This window comes from Myxine glutinosa, chromosome 11 (genome assembly GCF_964187855.1).
Source record: "Myxine glutinosa chromosome 11, kmMyxGlut1.1, whole genome shotgun sequence".
Lineage (NCBI taxonomy): Eukaryota > Metazoa > Chordata > Myxini > Myxiniformes > Myxinidae > Myxine > Myxine glutinosa.
Genome location: NC_136271.1, coordinates 117,701,457 through 117,724,113, shown reverse-complemented (window position 1 = coordinate 117,724,113; position 22,657 = coordinate 117,701,457). Strand labels below are relative to the sequence as shown.

Genomic DNA, 22,657 nt, shown 5'->3' with positions numbered 1-22,657 from the left:
TTCTTTCAAAAATAAAGAAAGGCGCCAACCGCGTCCATTTCTTTATTGTGGCCGTCAGGGGGCCAACTATAAGTGGTTCACCTGTATGGCATAGGTGCCACGTTGACCCATAGGTCCATCCACGGGTGGTGCTTGGCCGCAAAAGAATTGCGGTCCATTGTGGGTGGCCACCAAAATTGCGGTCCATATGGTGTATCGATCCAGGCAGCAAGCAGCGAAAGTGCAGGCCCACAACTGCGGAGCCAGCACCTCTCTCTCCTCTCTCTCTGCCCCAAAGCCAGATCCTCGGAGGTGGGAGACAAAAGAAGCAGACAAGTGAGTAAGGTGGTAAGGGCGCAAAAGTGCACGCAATGCAAGGTAATGCACACTGGGGGCACATGGGAACCAGGTGAGACAGGTACGTTCCTACCGTACGCCCCCCCCCCCCCCACCAGGTAACCTACATGGCCCCTCCCTTACCCCTTACTGTATCCACAAAACACAACACTACCCATAAACATCTACTTTACAAATCAACAAACGTCCCTACTGTCTTCCCCGTTCCTCCCATATACCAAATTCGTCTTCTCTCCCTCCTAACCAATCAAATTTGCCATTTTCAACTCAACATCATAATTTGCCATCTCCAACTCAACATCAAAATTTGCCATTACCAATTCATCATCAGTCCCTCCTAGGGAGGGAGAGACGGAATCACCCCAATGTCTCATCCACGTCGTGATGCGTCTCACAAATCCTCACAGCAATTCTCATTTCCTGCACACAGAACAAAGAAAACACAGGTGTGGAGTCATCATCATCACAGGTAAGTGGCTGCGTATGGTGCGACAGGTTCATCAATCCTAACTATTTCCTAAATGACTTTAACAACTTTACACTACCCGGGGTCTTTCTCCGGCCAAACCATTGGCCCTCTTACACTATGGGTTCTAAAAACCAATTCCCATTGACCAACTGTGGTGCTTTTCAATTTGGGGTCTCACTCCCCCGATTCATCTCCCAGTGCCCTCGCACAATTTCTGGGCTGTGGCGTGTACCTCTCCCAGCGGGTCTACCCACCTGCACACCTCCACCACTGCAGTTGCCTCCGAGCTTACCTGCTCCTTACCCTAACCTAACTACCTGGGGAAGGCCCTCTGGCGCTCTCCCCACTCGGTGCCCTCTCTGGCACTGGGCTGCCCGATCCACACCCGGGATCCTCAGGCACCCACTGACACTAACGGCTCCCAGAGCCCACCTGCGGCCTCACCTGGCCGACATCCTCACAGTGGTGGAGTGCCCAACCAACTACACACACTAACAGGCTACACGCCCAGCCATTTCCACAACACTAATGCACCCATCCACAATACCATTCTGCAACCGCACCACAAATGCCAATATCCAACCACAATTTACCTATACCCTCTACCTAACACTTACACTACCCGCCCCGGGTACTCGTGAAAGGGGTCCACTCTTCCCCCATCCACACCTTCGCACCATGCACACCACTCCGTACCACTTACTCCAACTCTCTCCACACACCTGTACCTGCACACCTGTGCTCTCACTCTTGGTGCCGCCTGCACCCTTCTCTCCCCAAGCGCATTCGCGCTGATCCACAACACTCACTACTCATACACTGCTCCACACACCTGTCCAGTTCTCACACAGCATCATCTCATCTAACTACTCCCCTCTGAAACTTGCGCTTCCCAGTCGTCCCTTTAAACTATTGCGCTCCCACGTCATTATCATCCATACTAATCTACCTGCGTCCCCACTACAGGTATCAGTCACTAACTAACCTTAACGTCACCTAATGTCATCTTCGCTAGATCCCTATCAATATCCTAACCCACCCGGGCTAGTTTTCACTGCCATACACCCCATAAACTATTGCTCCTTTGCCCCCACCTATGGGAAGGGTGGCAGGGATGCCCCCCTTACCCACCGGGCCCATCGCTCATCAATCCCCCAGTCCTCTGGCACTAATAAGCCCCCCTTATTCAGAGGTACTGGGTCCCGCCTCGGCATCTAAAGCCGAGGCAATCCACGAGGGCGCCTGCTCGCCGGTGTAGGGTCTTATCCGGTCGGCGTGGGCGATCCGAGGGAGGGCTCGTGGCCCCATTTTGATCTTAATGACCACGTCACAGATTTGCGACAGGACGACTCCTGGGCCTTGCCAGGGGGAGGTGAGTTTTGGGCACCGTCCCTTCCGTCTCCGGGGATTAAAGAACCAAATCTTCATCCCCGGAGCGTATTGACTCCCCTGACTCCGGTCGTCGTACCTGCGCTTCATCTTTTCCCCCGCCAGATGGAGTTGGCGGCGGGCGAAGGCATGGACTAGCTCCATGCCTTCCTCTAGGTGACGTGCGTACCCCTCCCTCGGCGGGTTAACCACTGTGTCTGGCACGGGACCGCATAGCAAGTCGGCGGGAGCCCGTAACTCCCGCCCATACATAAGCAACGCTGGACTGCATGCGGTGGCCCCGTGCTGGCTGGTTCGGTAGGCCATGAGCAAATAAGGGAGATGTTCGTCCCAGTCATCCTGACGGGTGGCGGTGAACAGTGCCAGTTGTTGGATTAGAGTTCGGTTAAATCTTTCCACCATCCCGTCAGATTGAGGTCTTAAAGGCGTTGTTCTGGTTTTCCGAATTGACAGGAGACTGCACACATCTTTTAGCAATTTGCTCTCAAAATTTCGTCCCTGGTCGGTGTGCAACTCCTGTGGAATCCCATGCCGGCACACAAATCCTTCCACGAAGGCCTGCGCTACCACCCCTGCTTCTTGGTTGGGGAGGGCGTAGGCCTCCGGCCACTTGGTGAAGTAGTCCATCACAACGAGGATGTACTTATTACCTAGGCGGGTGCGGGGTAGTGGGCCTAGGATATCCATGGCCACCCGCTCTAGGGGGGCCCCCACCTGGTGTAATTGAAGGGGGGCCCTCATCCTCCGTGCTGGTCCCTTTTTGGCAGTACAGGCGTCGCATCTCCGACACCAGTCCTGTATGTCGCGCCCCATATTCACCCAATAAAACCTCCGGCGTACCCGCGATGTTGTCTTTGTCCTGCCCAAATGGCCGCCGGGGCGGGTACCATGCACCTGTTGCAATATATCGGTCTTAAATTTGTTTGGGACTACCACCAGCCAGGAAGTTCTATCAGAGGGAACCTCCACCCACTTGCGATACAAGATGTTATCCTTCAATTCCAGAGTTTTCCACTGAGCCCAATATGCCTTTGTTTGCGCCCCGAGGGGGGTGACCTCTTCCCCATTAGGTCTTTGCCCCAATTTGACCCAATTGAACACTGGCCCCAGGACAGGATCCTCCTGCTGGGCCGTGCTCCATGCCAAAGTTCCGAATTCCTCATCTGCGGTTAGTGGCAAAATTGGCCCTCTCACCCGGGTTGCCCGGACAACGAGGGTCGGGTCCGAATCGCCCAATTGTTCCCTCTCCTCGTGTCTCGCACAAAATTTGCAGTTTTCCCCCAGACAAGGACGCCGAGAGAGTGCGTCCGCATTACCATGGGCCTTCCCGGCCCTATGGGCCACATCAAAATCGTACTGCTGCAACTTTTCCAACCACCTTGCAATTTGGCCCTCTGGTTCCTTGAACCGAAGGAGCCATTGCAAGGAGGAATGGTCAGTTCTAACCAAAAATTTCCGCCCGTACAAGTACGGGTGGAAATGGTTCATGGCAGCCAGCATAGCCAATAACTCTTTGCAAGTGACGCAATAATTTCGCTCGGGCCTACTTAAGGCCCGACTATAATAACCAATCACTCTCTCCACGCCCTCCTGTGTCTGAGACAAAACTGCGCCCAATCCTTCCTGGCTCGCATCCGTGTCCAGGGTAAATGTCCCGTCACTAGTGGGGTAAGCTAGAAGGGGTGCGGATGTTAGACACCCCTTCAATTTTTGGAAGGCCTCGTGGCACTCCCGTGTCCAATTAAATCGCGTCCCCTTCTCCGTAAGCCGGTGGAGGGGACGGGCCAACTCCGCAAATTTCGCCACAAAGCGCCGGTAGTAGGAGCAGAGTCCCAAAAATCCCCGCACCTCCTTGATGGTACGTGGTGCGGGCCACTCCTCTACCGCTTTAATTTTGTCTGGGTCCGTTTTTACCCCCTCGCGGCCGATCACGTGACCTAGATAGGCCACCTCTCTTGCAAACAAAGTGCACTTACTCGGGTTCAGCTTCAACCCTGCCTGTCTGAGGCACCCGGACACCTGGTCCAAATTAGCTACTGCCTGGGGGAACGTTTGGGCATGTACCAGGACGTCATCCAGGTACACCAGGCATGATTGCCATGGCATGCCGCCTAGTACATGCTCCATCAATCTTTCAAAGGTGGCGGGGGCGTTACACAAACCAAACGGCATCACAGTAAACTGATACAGTCCCTTACCTGTGGAAAATGCCGTTTTCTCCTTCCCTGCCCTATCCATCTCCACCTGCCAATACCCACTCTTGAGGTCCAAAGTTGAAAACCAATTTGAGCCCGCAACGGCATCGAGGGTGTCATCAATCCTTGGCAGGGGATATGAGTCCTTGAGTGTCACGTTGTTTAGCTGGCGATAGTCCACGCAGAACCGCGTGGTCCCATCCTTCTTTTTGACCAGCACAACAGGTGACATCCAAGGACTTCCCGAGGGCTCGATCACGCCTGCGTCGAGCATTTTTTCAACCTGCTCGTCAGCTTCCGCCCTCTTGCTCCAAGGGAGCCGTCGGGCGGCCTGACGAATAGGCCGGGCCTCACCGGTGTGGATCTGATGTTTCACCAGGCCCGTACGTCCAATATCCTCGGTGGACAGGGAGAAGAGGTCCAAATGGGACCCAACCAGTTTGTGTAAGGCCTCCCTCTGGGTACCTCCCAACTCTACGCTACTACGATTTACCATCTCGCAAATGGGATCGGGCCAATTCCTACTTGTTATTGAAGGCTCCCCCCGGGGTCGGCTCGGCTGGACGTTCTCGCCCCTCACTGTCGCGACTTCCTCAACTGGGGTGCAGCCAGCTACCCTCGTGCCCCTTACTATAGTGCGTGGTTCTGTACTCATATTTATTACTCGGACGGCCACTACCGGTCCGTCCGTTTTTACAAGGGTGCGGCCCACGATTAAACCCGGTATGGACTGCGCTGCCACCGGTTCGACCAGGCCGCAGGACTCCTGCCATGTTAGGCGAGCTGCCCACCGGGCCGGCACTATCGCCTCGGCCCTTGGGGGGATGGTCACGGCCTCGGAAGCCTCCAGCTCCGCTCTCTCGGCCGTGCTCACTCCCCCTAACGGCAGCACTTCTACTCCCACCTGCAGGATCCCCCGGCACAAGTCGATTTTACAACCGCTGGCAGTCAACAAATCCAACCCTATTAAACATGGGTCGCACACCTCCGCCACCCAAACATCTATCTCCCTCCTTACCGACCCTAACTTGAGGGTCACAGAACCACGCCCTATGATCGGGGCCGTTACCCCGGTAGCAAGTTGCAAACTATAATTTTGCAGGCGCTGGATCTTATCCCAGCCACCTGCGCTCGAATCAAGGACCACAGGGCTGATGATCGTGGCGCTAGCTCCTGTGTCCACTATGGCGTCTACCCCCACGCCGGCAATTTTGCATCTAATTGTCAGGCTACCGGTTCCAATTTGGCCACAATAAATGACCTGTCGCGTCAATGAGGGCTCTCCTCCATCCTCTTCTGCCGAACACCGCCCTACGTGCCCGACACCTTCTAGTTTCCCGGGGTCTGGCGGGGGGGTGTCTGGGGTCGGCTAACCCGCTCCCCCCTGGGCGGAGTTGAGGACCTCAACCGCCGGGGGTCATCCCGGCGCGTGGCTCGACAGTGCCGCGCCAGGTGACCCGGACGGTTGCAAGTATAGCACCTCACCTGATAAGGTGCTTGCCTCCGGAATTCCAAATTTCCCCCCCTGTAGGTCCGAATTGGGTTACCCGCTCATGGTCCACCGCGGGCCACCTCCGGGGCCGCCTGCCATGGTCCAGGTCCCGCCAGGCGCTGGTCCACCAGCCTCCGGACCATGCCCGCCAGGTCAGGACCCACGTCGGGGGCGGGCCCCCTAAGGGGTCCGCCCTCCATCGGGGGTCCCACCTGGCGGACCGCCATTGCGAGACGCTCGCCCCCCCGGGCCAGGGGCCTCGCTGCTTCCCAACGGGCCGCAGCATCAGCCGCCTGGCTCAGAGTCTGCGGGCGCCACATGGCGAGCTGTTGCCGGAGCTCAATGTCCGGGAGGGCCTGGATAAAATGGTCCAGCGCCAGGCTTTCCCGGGAATCCGCTGCCATGCTAGCATGTGCGATCCCCACTGCGCGGCGAATGTCGTGGGCAAGTTCCCCGATGGCTTCCTGGGGCTTGCGTTTTCGCAGCGCGAGCTGAGCTTTAACAAGCTCGCTCTGCTGTTCAATGCCGAATCGATTAATTAGGGCGTCGCGGAGGGCTGGCAGGGTGAGAGCACCCGCTGGTAACGCCGTCAGCACCTCCGCCGCCGCGCCGCGCAATGCGGCCACCAGGTGTACTCCACCTTCGTCCTCACCCCAACCGTTGCCCTTACACACACAATCGAACTGCGCCAGGTACGCGCGTAGATCACTCTTGCCGTCATACGGCGCGAGTGGGACCTTGTGGGACCACCTCGTATGCGAGTCGTTGCCCGCCTGCCGGACCCCGTGCGTCGCCCCTTGCGGGGTCAGCGCGGGGCCGAACCGGCCGGGCCCCCACAGTACATTACCCCCAAGGGGCTCTCGTGCCTCCCCGGTCCCTCCAACAACTACCCCTGTTGGTGTCGATGCATGGGTCACACCTCCGCAACCCGCTACCCATTCCATACCACCACAACCTTGCTCACCCACACCTCGCACCTCTCGTTCCATACCCTCCGGACCAGCCATACACCTCACTCTTGGCCTCTCACGAACATCCGGGTCTATCTCGACCCCCAAGCTTATTAAATCACCTGGCGCATCATACGCACGACCATATTGGTCACCACTTACACCGGGTCCTCTTTCTCTTCGCTTCTCCTCCATCACCTGCGAATCCCTCATCCGGTTAATGAGCACATCATCACGATCCGAACACAGACTTTGGACCAATTCTTTTACCTCCTCTTTTATCTCTTTCTTATCCTCTCTCCGTCGCTTCTTAATTTCGCTCACCCCTTCTTCCACTTCCTCTAATTTCTGTTTCACCTCCTTCATCTCCTCGTGCGCCCCTTTAAGTTCTTCCTCTAACTCCACTTTATTTTTTTCTATGTGCTCCCGCACCTCCCGCTCTTTAACCTCCATCACCTCTACCACCTTGTTCATTTTTCTCGTCAAGTCCTCATGTACCGTCTGACACTCTTTTTTAATTACCCCTACGTCCTTTTTCATCTCCTTCTGTGTCGATTTTAAACCCTCTATTACCGCTGTGTTCTTCTTTACCTGGTCCCCCAACTCCTTTTGTCCCACTGTCAGTTGTTCTACTCCCAGCGTCAACTCCTCTATACCCCCTTGCAATTTTACAGTCCCCTTTCTCACCTCCTTCTCCATGCGCTCCTTACAGTGCCTCACCTCCTCGCGCACTCCTCCGACCTCCTCACTCACACCTCTTCTGATCTCCTCTCCCATCACTTGCATCTCCTGCCCAGATGCCACCCTCATCTGCTCCATTTCCTCCCTGTGAGCATCCAGTTTGGTTTCTACCCCCATTCTGACCCCCTCTATCTGCTGCCCCATTTGGTTAACTTCCCTTTCCGCTTGGTCCCTCATGTCCCTCAATTTGCCTTCCATCCTGTTTTCTAACCCCTCTAACCCCTTTTGCATCCCTTCCATTTGATTCTCTTGAGCGGCCATTCTGTTTTCTACCCCCATTAACCCATTTCTCACCTCTTTTATCCCGTTGTCTAACCCCTCAAAATTATTGTCTAACTTCCCAATTTTCTTGTCTAACTCCTCAAAATTATTGTCCAACTTCCCAAATTTCTTGTCTAATCCCTTAAAATTATTGTCTAACCCCTCACCGGTACCCCTCGCTTCGTCCCTCAGTACCCCCATTTGGTTTCCCATTACCCCCAATTGCTCACTCTGAGCCCTCGCTTCGTCCCTTATTACCCCTATTTGGCCCTCCAATCGCTCACCCAATCGCTTACTATCAGCCCTCATTTGCTCACTATTCTGGGCCATAAGGGCCTTCATTTGTATTAAAAACAAGTTCAAATCCACCGGTGGCGCTACTACGGTCGCGGGCGTGGACGCCGTGGCCACCTCGTGCGCGACAACGCTATTTTGCGACCCTGCCGCCCTCACTGCTTCGCTCTCCTCCTGTCCCTCATGTCCCTCAATTTGGTCCTGGATCGACCCTGCCTCACTCTCCTCTACCGGAACCCAGCTGTCTTGATCCGCCATAGCGCGACTTTCAAAATTCGGGTTTTTATTTTCGTAAAACAAAATCAAATTTCGCCGTTATAATTTCGAGCGCGGGAAACGCGCTCCGGATCGAATTCTACCTCCCAACACCAATTGTTACCCTAGTGGTACAATTGGTGTTCCAAAATTTGGGCCTAACAAATTTAGTCCCAGGTCCGAATTCCACTCCTCGACACCAATTGTTACGGACACGACTTAGATGTTATGATGGGCCGAGCGGAATGGCCGCCGTGTTCGCACAAGTTACCCGATTACACTCGAACGTTGGCCGAATCGCGCTATGCTAAATCAATGAAGGAAAAGGACACAACGGCTGGGATTAAGGCAACGACACAAGGGGTACGGTTCTCAAGACCTCCGGAGGAGGTTATAATATTGCGGAAGGTTAGATTACAAAGACAAGAGAGACAGCATAGAAAGGTGGGCACTTAAACACGGTCTTATCTTAGCCCCGACAGACGACAGATAAACGGGACAAGACTGACTCACACGGGGATTGATGGCAAGGAAAGGCGGGTAGTCGATGGCTCAAGGTGCACTCTTGGCTCAAGGCAGAATCGACCCGGTCCGGTCCAGAGATGCGGGGAGGTCTCTCAGCGCTGGAGGTCGCGACTGGTTCTTCTTCGTGGCTGAGGCGCATCTGACGTCACGTCCGGTAGGCTGCGTATATCCGGCGGGGAGTGACACGCCCTCGGCTAGTTAGCTCCGCCCCAGATGGAATCAGTCCGCCCTTCTCATTGGGTGCGGGGGGGTTACCGGGCTCCGCCCTTGACGAGGAGCTGACAGTGAGCCCCTTCGTGGTAACCCCGTCGGAGCGCATGGTCAATGGCGGCTAACCAAGCCGGTGTGAGGACGCACACTCCCCGCACGCCGTTGTTGTAGTTGTTGTTGTTGTTGTTTCATGAGGAAGATGGGAGGAGGTATGGGGAGGTCCTAAACTCACTACTGGTGCCATACAATCACATTCTGGTGCAACGAAGAGTCAGAATTAATGGAAACGAGTCCTTAACTGACATAGACTAAGAATAACTAGCAAGATGTCCGAAAGTTGTCTACGTGAGATGCGGTGGACCTGGGCACGACATTTAATGGGGGAAAAAGGGGAAGGTCGGTTCTACAGAGTGTTATTTACAGGCAATGGGACTAGGGAATGGGGGATTGGGGATAGTTGGGGAGTATTGGGGAAATAGGGGAATATTTACAAGCGGATATGGAGGCCAAATGCCATATCCGCAACAATATATATAACTGTGAGAAATAGTAGAAACTCCACAGTACGAGCAGGGCGTCTCATTTGCATTGAATAAATAATCGGGAGATTGAATAAGACGCGGACGTAGCTTCAGGGCTTCGATCTTTAATTCGACAAGCTTTCGACCAACAAAGGTCTTCTTCTGAGTCGGCCCCAAGTTCCGTTGCTTCCGTTGTTACAACTTTCGTTGAACTTGGGGCCGACTCAGAAGAAGACCTTTGTTGGTCGAAAGCTTGTCGAATTAAAGATCGAAGCCCTGAAGCTACGTCCGCGTCTTATTCAATCTCCCGATTATATATATATATATATATATATATATATATATATATATATATATATATATATATATATATATATATATATATATATATATATATATATATACATGCACACATCTATATTATGAAACAGCTATCGGATTGTCTGTCGCCGAACTACACCCTCAGCTTTGGGGCTAGCTGGTCATGCCAAACCTTCTGTAGAACCTTTTGGGATCCCAACGGGTGTCCTAAGGTGAGTGGAGGTTTTTATAAATGCAGTACCTTCAGAAAGTATTAACAACCCTTAACCTTTTCACAATTTCTTTTGTTGCAGCCTGAATTTGAAATGGATTAAATTGAGATTTTTTGTCATTGATCTACACATCATAACCCATAATGTCAAAGTGGAATTTATTCATTTTAGATTTTTTTTTACAAAATAATTAAAAATGAAAAGCTGAAATGTCTTGAGTCAATAAGTATTCAACCTCTTTGCTATGACACTCCAAATTGAGCTCAGATGCATCCAATCTCAGCTTATCGCCCATCTAACACCATTCCTACCATGAAGCATGGTGGTGGCAGCATCATGTTGTGGGGATGCTTTTCAGTGGCAGAGACTGGGAGACTTATAAGGATGGAGGGGACAATGGATGGAGGCAAATACAGGCAAATCAATCAGGAGAATCTGCTACAGAGTGAAAAAGACCTGAGACTGCGGTGGAGATTTACGTTCCAGCAGGACAATGACCTCAAGCATACAGCCAAAGCAACACTTAAATGGCTGCAGAACAAGAACATGAAAGTCCTTGAGTAGCCGAGCCAAAGCCCAGACTTGAATCCCATTGAGAATCTGTGGAAAGACTTGAACAATGCTGTTCACCAATGCTCCCCATCCATCTTGACAGAACTTGAGCAGATATGCAAGGAAGAATGGGAGAAACTCCCCAAATCCAGATGTATAAAGCTGATACAGACATACCCAAGAAGACTCAAAGCTGTAATAATCGATGCCAAAGGCGCTTCTATGAAGTACTGACTCATGGGTTTGAATACTTGTGTAAATTAGATATTTCTGTATTTCATTTTTAATAATCTTGTAAAAAAAAAAAAATTCCACTTTGACATTATGGGGATTTTGTCATTAACACTTTGACATTATGACACTTTGACATTATGAGACACACCCATTGACATTTGTGTAGATTAGTGACAAAAACAAAATCGCGGTTCATATGCAGCTCATGGCTGCTTTGCTGCATCACTTTATGGGGGCGTGGCTGTGCCGCTAATGCAATGCCCCCCTTTACCAGTCAGCTGGTACTCATTATTGCGACCTTGGAAGGATGACAGGCTGAGATCAACCCACCTGGTATTCATTCAACGGCATAGCAGGGGCTAAACTTCAGGACCCTAAGATCTCAAGGCCAACACCTTAGGCCAACACCAGGCTTTGCAGTCAGGATGTGCATTGTAAAGTATGCAGCCCGTTAATCGGAAGCGTTAAGCTAGACGAATGACCTGAAGTTGATTCTTCAGAGAGGGTCGATGAAGACAAAGCTGAAAAGCCTAATTACATTTGGTGTCTGTCTGCCTGACCACGATACATTCAGTCGTTACTTATCCAATCTCAACCAAACTTGACAGGAGGAATAAGGGTCACACAATGGAGGTTGTAGCAACTTAATTCTCCTCTTCCCAAGGTTTTTTTTCTCTTTGGACAAATGCCATTTGAACGTTTATAAATACCTTATCGTCGCGAGGCTCCCCTACCAAAAGTAAAATAAACATTATGAACCACAGACATATATGACTACCTTTTTAAACAGTCGCTACTGCTGTTTAGCACTAAACTGAAAGTGAGGAAACTCGATGTCCTTGAGGCATTATATGCTTATCGCATCCTAACAGACCCGAGCGTAGATCTAATGCAATCTATATACGCCACAGGGGAATAATAACATGACCCTTCCTGCCGCTCCCTTAGGGAGCGGGTGTACAAGTACACCAAAATGTATTGTGAGATAGTTTACACCTTGCTGAATGTAGAAGACAGCCAAAAAGGAAGTTTTTTTGAGTGTGTGCTCTATGATACAGTGCAATCTCACTGAATATATTTAATAAATGCTTATTTGTGCAAGAACTTTACTCAGAGGCACCAATCCCTTCCTGTAATTCATCAGACTATTTTCATCATCATTTGATAATAATATCTGCTTTGCGAATGTTATAAAATATATATGTTAAAAGGCACAGGAAGATAACATACAGGTGCTCCCCAGGCGAGGTCTTTCCACCGTGGCCTCCTGGCTTTCATCATTTACAGTGGGAATCTCAAAATTGGGAACGGATGCACTCTCACATGGGAGATCCAACAAAGGGAAGCTGCTTTTTAATTGGCCTGCAATAAATGATTCACACAGAAGTAAAGAAAAACCAAAATGAATAATCTACAAGTAATCGCACAGCAAAATGTTCACTCAATGTTTAAAATAAAAGTTGATGCAGATCAAATTTTTGTTTCATTTCAAAAGATTTCATAAATAATGAAGATATGCATCAAAAAACAAACAGAAAAAAAAACAAATTGATTTTGAAGCTATAGTTTCACGGCACAGGATGGGCGTTCCACTGCAAACTCCAGTTATACAGAGCTGCACATTATTAAGTATATCACAGAGTAAGGTGACATTGTAGTTTACAGATACAGTATTTCATACTAGCTTTTGGAAATTGAGAATTTTGAAGCTGACCGATCTGTTTCATCTTTCCCTCCCATCACAGGTGTTCAATGGGATTTAGATCTGGACTCATTGCTGGCCACTTCAGGACAGTCCAGCCTTTTGTCTTGAACCATTCCTGAGTGCTTTTTGAAGTATGTTTGGGGAATTGTCCTGCTGCAAGACCCATGACCTTCGACGGAGACTCAGCTTTCTGACATTGGGTTGAACATTGCGCTCCAAAAATGCCACGGTAATCTCCTGATTTAATGATGCCATCCACACATTCAAGGCACCCAGTGCCAGAGGCAGCACAGCAACCCCAAAACATCACTGAACCTCCTCAATATTTGACTGTAATGAACGTGTTCTTTTCTTTGAAGGCTTCATTTTGTTTTCTGTAAACATAGAGATGATGTGCTTTACAAAAAAGCTCTAATTTGGTCTCATCTGTCCACAGGACATTCTCCCAGAAGGATTTTGGCTTGTTCAGTTGTGTTTTGGCAAACTCCAGTCAGGCTTTCTTAGCAGTGGGGTCCTCCTGGGTCTCCTACCATAGAACCCCCTTTCATTGAGTTGGCGACGGATGGTGCAAGTTGAAACTGCCGTACCTTGTGTCTGAAGGTCACCTTGAATCTGTTTGGCAGTTGATCGAGGTGCTTTCTCCACCATTCGAACAATCCTTCGCTGCAATCTTCGATCAAGTTTTCTCTTGCCAGTCCAGGGAGGTTGGCTACAGTGCCATGGGCCTTAAACTACCTGATAACATTTCGTACGGAGGACACAGGAACATCAAGGTCTTTGGAGATGGACTTGTAGCCTTGAGATTGTCCATGCTTGGCTTCAATGTTGTGTCTGACCTCCTCAGATAATTCTCTGGTTTTCTTTCTTTTCTCCATGCTCATTGCAGATCTGATCTCACTCAACTACTCAACTACTGTCTCTAAACCAACTCAGACTTGCATGGTTCATGCAGGATGGTGCCCCCTGCACACTACCATTGAAACCATTGAGTTGCTCCACCAGCTGTTTGGAAATCGTGTCATCAGCCTGGGCATAGTGCATGAGAGGGTGCCCTCAGGCCGGATTTGAATCCATTGGATTTTTTTTTTTTTTTGTGGGGTGCTGCCAAAGGTCAAATTTACACCAAAAAACCTCAAACTCTGGCTGTCCTGAAGCAGCAATTGGAGGACTATCGTCATACTACCACTCCAGCCACTTGCAGATGAATTGTGGAGAATTGCAGTCAGGATCACAGCCTGTTTGAATAGAGGAGGAGCACACATTGAAAATGTAATTTACAAGCAGTACAATGAGCGACTTGAAAATGGCATTGTGTATGCTTTCCATCAATGCATCACTGAACTTGTTTGACTGACTGAACTTCCTCAAGAGGATTATAAAGAAATTCGATACGAGAGTTTGCCAGACTGTCATTTCAGACAGATAGTGAGAATGTGAGATTTGTCAGGATTGAAAGACATATTCCAATTGTTTGACCATTTTGCGATTTTTTCAAGGTCAGAAGAGATGGAAGAGACTGCAGCCTGCCTATCTGAAGGATGAGGGATGTCATGGCAGAGGGTGGATCATCAGCAAATAGATAAGAGGATTTTCCAGAGTCAGAAAGATCGTTGATGAAGATCAGGTATAGGACTGGGTCCAACATACTGCCTTGTTACTCCAGCTTTGGCAGGCAGAGGAGATGAAAGGGTTCTGTTGAGAGCCACACATTGGCTACGAGAGTATAATTTATCAAAAATTACATTAAAGATGTCGATGATTTAAAAAAAATTGGTATCATGTGTGAGGCACATAATATGTACTTCAAAAGATGCTTTCCATTGAAATGAAATGGAAAACCAAATACTACATTGGAGTCATCAGAAGGAACCCGAATAAGCAAAGAGCAAAGATGGAGTCATCAAGAGGAACCTGGATAGGATTCAGGTTCAACTCTTTAAGAAGCAAACTGGTGATCTTTACTGCCCACCAGATGGGACACTCGTTTAATGTCCATCTGAGGGACAGTGCGGAGCTATATCATTGATGCGGAGATACATCATTGATGAATCACCATGTATGTGAAACACTAGGATGACCGTTTACAGCTGGGTCGAGATTCAAACCCAGGCTAGACAAGTTGGAGGCGAGTATGTGCACCTCTAGGCCATCCTGCAAGTCGTAGAGTTTCAAGACTTATATTGTAACATATTGCATGTATAAGCAGAATTCTCCTCAGGAACAAATATGAAACTGCTCCAAATATTAAAAGTTCATAGTATTGTATGCAATGAACAGCTATAATTTGCTTCAATCATAGATTGTGAAATTACCTCAAGTATATGATTAAGGTGTTTTAAATTATGATATATCTAATGCAGGTAAACTCACCTGCTTCCTCATTCAGTTTTATTCCCTCCTTAATCTCGTCACATTTTGCTTCTTGACCTGTTTTTGTCACTTCTTTCTCCCTCTGAGAGGTTGAGTCATCTGATGAAGAACCTTGAGAATAAACCAATTTTGGAAAGTTTTCTTCATTGAGAGGATGTTTGAGTGAAGGTTCCGCATGAGGCTGTCCTAGGGTGTCCATGGTCATCGCACTCGTCTGTTCCTGTTTAAATGAGTAATGCTCACTATGGCTTTGTGGCAAGCGGCTCTTAGAAGGTCCAGCAAAAATCTCTCCAGAACAGTCCTCAACATTGACCTGTGGTACAGCTGTGCAGCTGTTACTATCCATATTCTCAACGTCTTTATCGTGGCTCGACTTGCTCCCTTCTTCACTACTGTCTACAAACTGAGTCATTGTCACGAACAAAAAGTTTTCTCGTGCAATGTTGTTATTAGTTGGTTTGTCCATGGGTATTGATACAGAATTTTCTTTTTCATCATCTGTTGTTCGTTCAGATACCTCAATCACCTCTAGCTTCAATTCCGGGATGTCCAGGAAGCCACGCTTGATGCAAACAGAGGTCTCAACTTGTCCACCATCCCTCAACCTGTTTCCCACCACATCTTTGTCCAACGTGCTAGGAGCTTGGCTTTCCGGAGATGACTGTTGTTTTGGTGGGCATCTATCCACCATCGGGCTGGCCGAGAATGAACGACGATGACACTCCGGTACTGTTGCAGCCGTAGTCTCCCAAAATGCACCTTGATGCTCTGACAAACGGTTCTTAGGCCTTGCTGTCCGATGGCTTGTGGATACGATGGATGGCACCGAGATGGAAACAGATAGCAGTTCCTCCTGTGTTTGTGGAGATGGGCTGCATGGTGCCCTCAAAATATCTGAGGTGCTCACTTTGTCTTTGTATTGAGAAAGTTCCATATCGGAGGCTGTAATGAAGACAATCGCTAAATTAGTACAGAGTTGTTATCTGCTCCACACTAACATATATATATATATATATATATATATGTATCTATATATATAAAGTAGAGTTGGCCTCTATCTATGATCTCTAAGATCTCGAGAACCCGTGGACGGATTTGCGAGCGGAAAGTACTGTTCGACTCGGGATGGTCCCAGGAATGTCACGGAGACATAAACATTTAAAAAATTTCGGGTTTTAAAATTAGCGTATTATTAGCACTAGCAGAAGAGAGAGGGATTCGAAGGGAGGGAGCGCAGCGCTTCTAGCGCTTCTGACTACAGCACACCTTAAAATTAAAAAAACTTCGGGTCTACAATCTCTAAGATCTCGAGAACCCGTGGACGGATTTGCGAGCGGAAAGTACTGTTCGACTCGGGATGGTCCCAGGAATGTCACGGAGACATAAACATTTAAAAAATTTCGGGTTTTAAAATTAGCGTTCCCCTCCCCTCCTCTTCCCCCTCCCCTCCTCCTCCCACTCCCGTGCAAAGCCGGGTACCTCTGCTAGTATATATATATATATATGGACTATCTACATGTTATGAACACAGACAGAATGGCTAGGAGGCAAGGAGTACCGTAAACGAAAATTCAGCATCAAAATTAAGTTGTCTCTACTAACATGATAAATTGCAGTCGCAATATAGTCACGTCAGGAATTAAAAAAAAAAAGAAAGTCATTTCTCCCTAACTTGTTTGATTGTTTTTTGAAGATTCTATCCCAATGACAATGATGTCATCATCATCCAGTAAATTATTTAAAGGGGAATTTACATGGGGGAACCCCCCCCCCCGATCCCAACCCCCCCATCAACTGTCTGTTTGTCTGTTTGTGAACAGGATATCTCAAAAATTTGTGGACGGATTCCTCCGAAATTTGGTGGAGAGGTTAGTTATGTGACAAGGCCAAAATTATTAGATTTTGGTGAAGATCCGGATGTGGATCGGATAATTTTTGAAGTGCTTCTTCACCATTGAATGGTGGGGCTAAAACTGATATATAGGACAATATCTCAAAACGTTATGGACGGATTTGGACGAAACCTGATGGACAGTTTGGGTGTGTGACAAGGACGAATTGATTCGATTTCGGTGACGATGCAAATCCGGATAAGACAATTTTTTTAATTTCTAAAGTGATTCTTCACCATTGAAAGATAGGGCCAAAAACGATATGATGAAATGCATACATTTGTTGGCACATGATATTTCAAAAAGTTGTGAATGACTTGTGACAAAACTTAGTGGATGAGTGAGGTAAGTGACAAGATCAAGCCATTAAGATTTTGGTTCCTGTCGGATACAGATCTGACCTATCAGTGGATACAAAACGTAAACTGTTCACCTCGGCAGAGGTATGTGCTCTACAGAGTACCTGTTCTAATCAGTTATGAAAACGTTCGAGAATAAAAGCTATGCTTTGTAAAGGCTTATGACTTCATTCTACAGTTGTTTTTAAGCATATCATTTTGTACACATTTGATGTGGTGGCCATTTTTTCCCATCCCATCCCATCATACTCTATGGCAAGTACCTGGTAGAAAACCCATTTCCAAGAAGACAATGTTCTGTTTTTACATGAGAATTTTACTTCCTTTTCTACATTTACATGCTTTTTCAATTTGATAACATTTGAAAAGTAAAAGATTTGTGCCTTCAATTATCATTTTGACTTTAGCTTGTGTAAAATTGTCACTTGGGAAAGAGTAACATCAAAGATATATAAAGAAAAACAAAGGGTAATAAAATATATCCATGGGCCATGAAAAGTTTATGTTGACTTACTTCTTTGAGGAAATGCACACATTTGCTGGTACTTGGTGTTTTTGCCCATTCCCATCCTTTTGAGTCTGGAGAGGAATGTTTGTGTATCTCTGGAACATGCTGGTGAATCCTGAACTTCAGATTCATCAAACACACTGTCTTCATCTAAATGTAAAAGATGGTATTATCAGCAAATACAATAAATACAATTGTGAAAGGAAACTTACCACTTGGTCCAACATGTCTGTGTTTGCATTCCTATCTCAAAGCAAAGCTCTCGGATAATACTTGTGAACAGCATTACATAACAGGAAGGATAACAAGGAACTTTTGTGCAGGAGGAGGCCATTTGGCCCATCATGCCCGTGCTACACCCACACCAGATACAATCACCCATCTACATGTAAGCTACCAACTAGTCATGCCAACATCCCTGTAAACTTGTATCTCCAATGCATCTAGGTACCGATCTCATTAGTCTTGCCCTGAATGGTATTTGTTTAATTAGGTGCTCTTTATCTATTTTATCAGGATTTGAATGAAGATCTGATCACATTTTAGGTCAAATTTATGCAGAAATACAGAAAATTCTAAAGGGCTCATAAACTTTTTCTCACCGCTGTACATCTCGAGACAATTGCGGGACATGGAAAGGTTTTGTTAGGCGAAAGGTTCTTCTTAAGATTTAATTAGACCGTTTATGATGAAGTGCACATAGCAAATGAATTCTCACCTTCCTGTCAAACATTTCTCCTTCCAGTACTTTAAAAAACTGTAATGTGCCAACATTAAATTTGTAGCAAAGTTTTGAAATATTAAAACATGTTTCATACAAGATGTGTCGGTCATCAGAGGATCTAATAAAGGTAGTTGTACATTATTGCCTCCATTTTTCTGGTGTTCCGATGCTGGCAGATTCAGTGCTGTAAAAGCCTCGCCACGGCAAGGATTACACTAGGTGGTTTGCCTTTGCATTCCCAGCAGTCGTCATGGCAGCAATTTAGAAGTTAGTCAGTGTGTCTGTGATAGCTTGCATACCCTTCATGAAGGACAATATTGGATAATCAACATCCACAAATAAATCACAGCAGATGGGACACCCAGTTTAACATCCATCCGAGGGGCGGCAGATACAATGATGTCTCGCCCTGCCTGAAAAACACCTGAGTGGCCGTTTATAGCTGGGCCAAGGTTCAAATCTAGGCTAGACGGTTTAAAACCATGTGCATATCTCTTGGGTTATCCTTCCAGCCCCACCGTATTTTTGTGCAGGCATCATTGCACAATTAACTCACATAAATAATTTTCTGGGTCATAAAAGTATCCCAAAATAATGTAGATTGCTATCATTAGCAACGACCCTGCGGTAACGAAAATGAGTGCAGATCGGTAAAAAAACAAAAAAAACATGCATTTACTTTTTACGCCATAATGATATTAAGATCAAAAATTTTTGAAGTTAATTAAATTCCAAACTTGATGGTGTATCACGTTTTGTGAGAATCTTACCATTTTTCTCCTTCTCACTATACTTGCTCGTGAAGCTGTTGTCACTGCATACAGGCCCAGCGGTAGGGTGCGATTTGCAGCTGTGGTACTGAGCATCGAGCGTATTTATAGTGATGTGTATCAAATGCATAACCAACTTGCAGGTATCACCCTCCATGTATGGGTACTGATAGACAAAAAAAGCAGTTAATTGATCAGTGCTCATTGACTCGCAGTGACATAACGAGCATATCTGCTTCTACAGGTACACGCCAAATTTTGAGTCGGAGGAGTTTGAATGCACCTTGTACAAGATAACAAGGAGGACCTTGAGCCAAAGCTGCCTGATGTGAGGCCGCAGTGACCACAGGGAGCAGCGAGGCGGTTGCTGGAAGTAGTGACGCAGCTGCGGACAAGCAGAGTACTTCAGCACCTGCAGAATCATGTTCAGGAACTGTTTCCCCAGGAATATGTTGTAATCTAGCACCTGCAACAGAAACATCCATTTCAATGAATTTGGTGTCGTTAGGGTTGTAAATTTTGTCTCTACTCCCTGTTCTCTCAGGATATGTTAAGTGATGCGTTGGGGTAGTTCTGTGGCTACCACTTCCATTATTGCTCACTATAAACATAAATATCCAAAATATAATTTCACCAAAGCAAGTTTGCTGGTGACATGGATAAAAGTATGTGCACAGCTACGAACCTGACTGATGCCAGAGATGAAGGCATGGAAGCAGGTGGACGTGCGCAGCTTGTTCGGTGCCACCATGAAGCAACCTTCTTGCTGGTCAAAACCCAGCAGCACATGGAGGTGCCGCTTTACCGTACTAAAGGCCTTCACACTAGACAACTCTCCATCCCCACCAGCATTCTCCTTAATCATGAACCTCATGAGTGTTGAGATGAGAAGGTAGACAGTCTGCTGATCGATTCGACCATCTTCTGGTGCAGACTCCTTTCCAGCTGCGTCGGCCTCGCCTGAAGTCTGCAGTCCTTCAAATTATGAGGATGAAGACAAAGGAAATGGTGGCCCTTACTGGCACTTTTTTTAAAATGAAAACCGAATAAAAAAGTGTAACAACCTGTTTTATATTGGAGACAGGTTGACGAAGTCAAACGGGCAAGGATGAAAAACAATTCCTCGACACCAAAAAATGACGTCACGAAATATGTAAAAAAAAAAAATTCCATCAGATAAATGCAGAATTGTCAAAGATTTTTCAGGGAAAATATCGAGTGTTGAATTTTATTGCTTATGGAATTCTTGTACCAATTCTGTGGAGGTTTGGTCCCATACTCGTCTCGTCCCCATTAACTAGTAAGACATTTCTGACATAAGATGAAAACTATTTGTCACAAATTATGACGAGTGAGACTGGTGAGTCCTATATTAATTGAGAATGGATTCCATGAGAATCCTATTAAATGACTTTCCCGGAAAGGTTCCTACATGGCCAGACTCCATCATGGCTGCTCTGAGAGGCTGACTTCGAAAACTTAGGATACCTGCAGCGGCCTCGTCTTGTTTAACAGTTTTGATCATTGTTAAGTTGTTGCCCTAATGTAATGCATTTGCGCATCTTGTTGTGTACACCTTTGGGTGTGTGATTATAATCATTTGTGGTGGGTTTGTGTGTCCTTGTGTGGTCTCTGTGTTATTGTGGACCTCATTCGGGTCTGTTTCGGTGTTTCCTATTTTCCTGTGCATTACTCCCTGCTCGTTACCCCAATGTGGGTGCATTGCCTTTCCCCTGTGACCCCACTCTTCCACCAGTCTCAATTTCATAGAAAAGACTAGAGAGGTCATTGAACATGCCCTACCCTGCACAGACATGAGAAAATGGAGATGGGAAGGGACTTTTGAACTCCTGCTTTGCATTTCCGAGCACAATCTATATTTCCAAGCAAGAGCCGCCATTGTTGCCCAAATCTCGACGTTTTCCTGCCCTCAGAGCATGTGGCAAATTTGATTGGTTGAGACAGCGTGAAGTTTTGCCAAAGTACTGCTAAACTGAAGGTTTTTCGAAGTGCAAACCTAGTAAATTGTGTTCTACAGTGTTCAAACATAGAATTCAATAATTGAAATAAAATAAAAGTTTTAAAGTAAATAAACCGCCATCGGCGGTGGTAAACGATAGTAGTGCAGACAGCAAATAAAAAACCCGAATGCTCCTCCACCCACAAAGTCTTTTACACCCCCTTATTTAACACGTTACATTTGTTATTCATGCCTGTTGTTTGTGTCCTTTATCACATCCTTAAAAACAGTAAGTTTCCTGTTTGAAATTATTTTCAATCTTTTCTGACTGACTGAATTACCTTACTAAACAATTACCTTACTTCTCTGTGCGCATGCGTGCTCGGGATGAGAATCCATACAGTTTTCTAATTTCAGAGCCAAAGTACTGCTAAACTGCAGGTTCATGTTCCGATTGATGTTCTGATTGATGTTCTACAGTGTTCATAATATAAAATTCAATTGAAATTAAGTCATTCCTCGATCATAGACCAATGTCTGTGGATGGACAAACAAAGATAACCAATTGTTTAATCCCGCTTCGCGCTACGCATGCGGGGTAAAAACAAGGGGAGAACATGATCTTGAGTGCATTCATGGCCCACTTCCTGCTCATTTTAAGCAAGCTGGGGGAACTGTGGGGTTTTGGTTAAATTTGTTTCGTCTTCTTCCAGCTCTTAGATCTTAAACGCGAATGTCAGCCATGCTTCAACACGAATATCCCTCCACCCACAAACTTTGGATATCTCCCTCTCCAAGTCAAATTTGTCTGCATCTGTCTACTTTTTAACCCCCCTCTCACATGTATATATCGTGCCTCATCGTCCTCCTTAACCATGCTTTTCACTCAGGAACTTTTGAAAAAAGTTGTCAACACAGAAATTGCCAACATCCATATGAAATCAGTCTGGTTTTGCATTTTGATGCAATGATTTTGAAGGCCATGTTATAGTATCAAGGTAAAATTAAGCTCGCTTAAACGACTCAACTGAGTTTGCTGCTGGTGGAGTCTGGGAGAGAGGAAGTCCTTTTGGAGTTAGAATGCCTCTTTACACTGTCTCGCAGCGAGCGTACACTCTTCTGCCGGTTACGGGCGAAACGAGCTCGCTTGATCTTCCACAAGGCAGCGTCACTCAGGTGGATAACATTGGTGCGAACCGTGGTTATTGCTGCCAGGCACGGGAGGAAATCACTGATGGGAATATCAAAGAAAACATTCATAACAGCTTCCACACATTTACCACCTGTTGCTTCCCTCTTTCTTGTAGCTTTTCGTTGTTATTTTAGAAAATAAAAAGCATTGGACACGATTTTTTTAACAGTAGACCTGCCAACATTCAAAAAGCGCTCTAGAAAAAGTGAGGACACCTTTT

General features: G+C 47.1%; 1 protein-coding gene across 1 annotated transcript in view; it reads right to left on the bottom strand.

The window, feature by feature from the left end:
- Positions 1-22,657, bottom strand: part of UNC79 (unc-79 subunit of NALCN channel complex) — a 228,455-nt gene that overhangs the window by 74,335 nt on the left and 131,463 nt on the right. Inside the window, 7 exon segments of the mRNA XM_078787070.1 lie at positions 12,188-12,319; positions 15,033-15,974; positions 17,798-17,941; positions 19,286-19,451; positions 19,569-19,751; positions 19,971-20,260; positions 22,274-22,453. Of these exon segments, the coding sequence (XP_078643196.1) occupies positions 12,188-12,319; positions 15,033-15,974; positions 17,798-17,941; positions 19,286-19,451; positions 19,569-19,751; positions 19,971-20,260; positions 22,274-22,453 (2,037 nt within the window).